The 5,100-nt window shown below is 42.6% G+C and overlaps 1 protein-coding gene across 3 annotated transcripts; it reads left to right on the top strand.

Moving 5' to 3' along the window:
• The first annotated feature begins 713 nt into the window (after nucleotides 1–713).
• Znf22 (zinc finger protein 22) lies at nucleotides 714–4,788 on the top strand. 3 transcript variants are annotated; one of them, XM_052174656.1, is made up of 2 exons: nucleotides 714–771; nucleotides 2,614–4,788. In XM_052174656.1, the coding sequence occupies exon 2, from the start codon at nucleotides 2,710–2,712 to the stop codon at nucleotides 3,448–3,450; it is 741 nt and encodes a 246-aa protein (XP_052030616.1). In that variant the 5' UTR covers nucleotides 714–771; nucleotides 2,614–2,709; the 3' UTR covers nucleotides 3,451–4,788. The 3 variants fall into 3 exon arrangements, with proteins under 3 accessions (XP_052030616.1, XP_052030617.1, XP_052030618.1); XM_052174657.1 differs by having other exon boundaries at nucleotides 762–802; XM_052174658.1 differs by lacking the exon at nucleotides 714–771 and adding an exon at nucleotides 906–1,293.
• Nucleotides 4,789–5,100: the final 312 nt, after the last annotated feature.

Raw genomic sequence — 5,100 nt, 5'->3', positions numbered from 1 at the left:
TTACCCAAACTCCACCTTCCAACCGGCAACCAGTTTCATGAAGGTTTGACAGTAACAGAACAAAGAAAGCCATAAATCAAGATACTTTTTAAATTCCTTTGTGGAAACATCAGAGAGGTGGCTAGGACATCTCAGCTGTAGATGTTATCTGATATAGTATTCTTAGCCTTTTGACTGGAGAATGGGATTTTGTGTTTTATCTATCAGGGTGTTATAGGTCCTTCCATAGAAGTGGGCAAGGAATGGGTGTAGCCAAAGATGAATAGTAATTATACTCTGGACCTATGGCATCCCAACCTCTCTTCACCACTACCGTTTTAATCAATCAGTCAGTCTGTGAATAAAGTATCTTCTAGAAATTCATTCACGGGCCTTTTGGTAATATAAGGCGACCAGTGAAAAACATGACTAACATCTTTGGCTGAAGTTATTTCTCTATACTAGATACTCAGTACTAAGAATGCAATTTACAAGTTGGACAGGTTGGTTTGGGGCTGGGGGCCAGGATCTAACAAAGGCCAGTTTCTGTGTAGGTCGACAGGAATAGAAAGAGAGCAGGTAACAGGCCTTGTGGTCCTTGGGTCTACTTTCTGAGTAGTAAGGGAGGAATAAAGAAGGACCTCAGGAAGAATCTGCAGGACTTGGTGGGGGGGTGGGCCAGGGACCATAGAGGGTCTCTCCGCCTCTTCCTAGAGCGGCCGGCAGCTCGGCTAGCAGCCTGCACTTCCGGCGGGCGAGGCGCGCGAGGCGAGCACCGTGGCGGCCTGCGCGGTGAGTTCACCGGACCTGCGGGTCGGCCTGGGTGGGTGTCGGGTCGGTTTCGGCGCTGCACGGAGCCAGGCGGACGGGCCGGTAGGCGGGCGGGCGGCCTCGGCCTGGGGTTGGGCCTCGGCCTGGGCGCCTCTGCTCGCCGCGGAGAAAGACTCGGTTGTACGAGCGGGTAGGCTGCACCGGGCCATTGTGAGCGACTTGGAGGGAGTCGGTGGACGCTTTGTTGCTCGGGTAAATGTGTGTATGCGGGTTAGACGGATTCCTAGTACTGGAGCTCCATCTCCCAGCTTTACCGAGCCTTTCCCCTACTGCGGACCTCTATCAGAAAACTGGACTTGGCGTTAGAGGAGGGGGCGATGGACTCCCCAGTTCGGCCAGTGAGAAATCAGGCCGGGAGGCGGCTCCCAGGTTGGAATGACTGTGTTAAAGGAGCTTTGTGCCTGTGTTTACAAACCTACAAACGGAGGCAACAGCACAAAGCTGTATAAAATCCTTAAAAATAAGAGCACACATAGGCTACCAGTAAGTATGACTACTTCATCCATAGGTAGATCTCACAGTCCATCAGTTTGCAACCAGTTGTGAGTTCCTTGGTATTTAAAGAGATGTGTTTAAAAGTGTATGATTACCATTATAGCTATTTATTGAGTACCAGGTACCCTCCCACCCCTGTTTAATAGGTATCTCCTGTTTAATAGGTGGTCTGTGCATAACAGAGGCAGTTAGTTAATGGGCAGGGATTGCTGTAGATTTGTGTTATATGCAGTTTGCTCTTTCTGTTGCTGCGATTTTAGCAGATAAAATTATTAAACACCCAGAAAAAGTCCCTGGACACTCTTATGCTTGGAGGGTTATTATACAACAAAATCAAGACGAAGAAAAAAAAAAGGCAGGAAAAATGTCATTTGTGCTTTTACTTACTTTAAATGCTTGTATACAAGGAAACTCAGGACAATTATTGACTTGCAAGTAGGCTTTCTTTTTTTTCTTTTTTCTTTTTTTTATTTGATATATTTTTATTTACATTTCAAATGATTTCCCAGGCTTTCTAACTAACCTAAGACACTGAAAGTCCAACAACTGGCTGTGCTGCCGGAGCACCTCCCACACAATCACCTATTTGGAATTGGTGTGTGTGTAGAAGGGGTTGTTTTGACAGCTTCCAGACAACCTTAAATGTAAACAAATGAAATTAATTTAGAACTTCTGATTGTGTTTTCGTTCTTGGCGTAGTATCGTCTGGGAGAGGAATAATAAGCATTTCTTCAGGTTTTTCTCACCCCATACTTTCTGAATAAGACTCTTGGGAAACTTTTAATTCTTTTTACTGATTAGCTTCTAGTTTTGAACCCGGTTTGCTAGATTATCATCTACAGAAATAGCCAAACAAATAAGGATAGGAATCTGTGGTGTTGTGCTATTATTTGTCGTTTCTTTTGAATTAAATATCTTGGGTAGCAGCCATTAGATGAGAAATTCAGCACAGTCAGTATTGACTCAAGATGCTGTGTGGCAGAGTATCGTTTCTGAGACTTTATCTTGCTTTTACTTCTTAGGCCTTCAAAATACTCTCTGTGGCTCCCCCCTAACCCGTTTGTTTTCCTTCATCTTCTCTTTTGCCTGTCCAAACTCAGTAAAATTGCAAATTGATGATGATATTTATTAAGCTTAACTTCTGGAGTTAGAATTACCTAACAAGTGTTTGTCTGTCTCTTAAAAGTGCAGTCATTGCATTTGTATTTTAGGTGTGCTTTGATTTAAATATGGATGTGATTTTGATAGATTGAGGAGGTGTTAATGTTGCATTAATAGTTGATCTGTATTTTTCTTTTTCCTCTACAGAAGAAAATTCTGAGTTGCGTTACTCTAGGATACGAGATCTTAGTTCACAAGTTCAGAAAACAGTAGAATCTCTTGACAATACACTGGATACGCACCATGAGGTTGGGAAAGGCTAAAGGGGGTATTTCTCGAAGCGCAAACCAAGGAAAAACCTATGAGAACAAGCGCAAGACAGCCCGCCAGCGACAGAAATGGGGGGTGACCATTCGCTTTGACTCAGGTTTAAGTAGACGGAGAAGAAACGTGGATGAGAAGCCTTACAAATGTACTAAATGTTCTAAGAGTTTCAGTCAGAGCTCCACTCTTTTTCAGCATAAGAAGATCCATACTGGGAAGAAATCCCATAAATGTGTCGATTGTGGGAAAAGTTTCTTTCAGAGTTCTAACCTCATTCAGCATCGGCGGATCCACACGGGGGAAAAGCCCTATAAGTGTGACGAGTGTGGAGAGAGGTTTAAACAGAGCTCCAATCTTATCCAGCACCAGAGGATTCACACCGGGGAGAAGCCCTATTGCTGTGATGAGTGTGGCCGATGCTTTAGCCAGAGTTCCCACCTCATTCAGCACCAGAGAACCCACACGGGAGAGAAGCCCTACCAGTGTGAGGAGTGCGACAAGTGCTTCAGCCAGAGCTCCCATCTGAGGCAGCACATGAAGGTGCACAAAGAAAAGAAGCCACATAAAAGGGGTAAAAGTGCCAGGGCGAAAACTCACCCGGTGTCCTGGAAAAGGGGTAAAGGAAGGAAGGCAGTGTCTGGCCTCCGCCAGGTAAAGGGAGCCACTTCCGGCCTCTTTAAAAAGAAAAAAGTGAAAGGTAGAGGTGAAAGCCGCCCCTGAAAGGAAGGTTGCTTTACAGCAGAGCACTTAGACACCGGTCCTCCCTAGCATGGAGACTGCAGGAGTTTCAGGACAGTGGGCTGAAACTCCGAGTCTACCTACCCTCATTTCCTTTAAAAATAAATAAATTTATGTGACATGGAGCAGAAAGAACTGAAAAAAAAATAGTTTGCTAAGAATTTAATATCCTTAGCCTCAGTTGAAATTTCTTCCCTTCATCTTGATAAAGAGCATCATGTTTTCACGATTCGCTGGCGTGCCAATAATTAATCTTGGTTTTAGGGATTTCTGAATACGAAATCATTAAAGAAAGAAGGAATGAGTTTTCAAGTACTAGGACCGACTATTTTTTTTTATGTTTTTAATGTTTTGTAGTTTATTAACCATTAGTATCAGCATTGACTCAGTATTTGACATAATAAAATGCATTCAAGTTTTGTCTTTTTTATTAGTGTATATTGTAGGAAGTAATGAGTTCATTTTCTTTAATGCGTATGATGTATCTGTACGATGTGCTTTGATCCACCCCTGTTACCCTCGCCCCCACCTCCTCTTGGTTCTCTTTCTCTTCCCAGGAGTTCCCTTCCCACATAAAAGGTTGATCCTAGATTCTATGAATGACAGAAAATGTACTTGGTTATTTTTCTGCATCTGCTTTACTGTGCTTACAGTAATGTTTTCCAGATTTTGACTTTTTTTATATATATATATTTTTGGCTAACAATAGTTTATCGTAAGAAGGTCTCCATGTGGCTGTTCTTTTGTTCGTTTTTGTTTACCATATTCTTAGAGATTTATAAGAATCCAAAGTGAGAAACTGCAGACCTCCTCCTCCTCACCCCACTCCCTGTGATGCTGATGCTGATGCTGATGCTGATGCTGATGCTGATGCTGTTACGCTCTGGCACTTGCTTTCTTGAAATGGGAATGGGTTCATGTTGTGTTATGCCAGGGGCCTCTCCACATTCCTTTGTTCTCTTGTAAACAGCACCTGCATGAAAAACTGTTACCAAGAAAGCCTCTACTTGCTTCTGCCTGAAGAACTACAATGTCATAGACTGAGCTCTGAATACCACTGACTGAAACAGATGTTTGTCTACAAGTTACTGGCCAGCACACTGTAGCCCTGTTAGAACTTAACTTCTTTTTACTTTAGAGTAATTGTTTAAGAAGACTAGCAGACATCCTTCTTTCAATGCCAAGCATAGGTTCCTAATCAGCCTTCAGTTCAAGTTTTTGTTTATTGAATGCTAATGTTTTTCTGATTTTTATATTAGTTCTTCCTGTATTAATGATTATTATCCTTAAAAATAAAGATTGAGATATTTTCGCATAGTATCTATTTTTCTTTTGGAATATTGTTTTCAATGAGTTTAAAAAAAAATCACAGCTTTTAGGAGACTTGTTCCCCTCTTTGTGATTTTTCTCAGATCTGAACTTTACCTCCCTTCTACCACCACCACCATCCCCACAACCCACATTTTAATGGAGAGCCATAGCGTGTGGCCTGTCGACAATAGTTACATCCAACAGAGTGTCCACAGTGTCTTATAAGGCTATTGCAGACATCTTTTATGAAAGACTTGATCCTTGACATCCTGTTGTAGCCAAATCTCTAGCAGGAATGTATCCATGGGGCCCTTAGTGAGC

Source organism: Apodemus sylvaticus, chromosome 2 (assembly GCF_947179515.1).
Source record: "Apodemus sylvaticus chromosome 2, mApoSyl1.1, whole genome shotgun sequence".
NCBI classification, from domain to species: Eukaryota; Metazoa; Chordata; class Mammalia; order Rodentia; family Muridae; genus Apodemus; species Apodemus sylvaticus.
This window is presented reverse-complemented; position numbering and strand designations above follow the sequence as displayed.

What these genes read in the sequence shown, in the direction of transcription:
- Znf22 (XM_052174656.1), top strand. Translation starts at nt 2,710, where the DNA reads ATGAGGTTGGGAAAGGCTAAAGGGGGTATTTCTCGAAGCGCAAACCAA.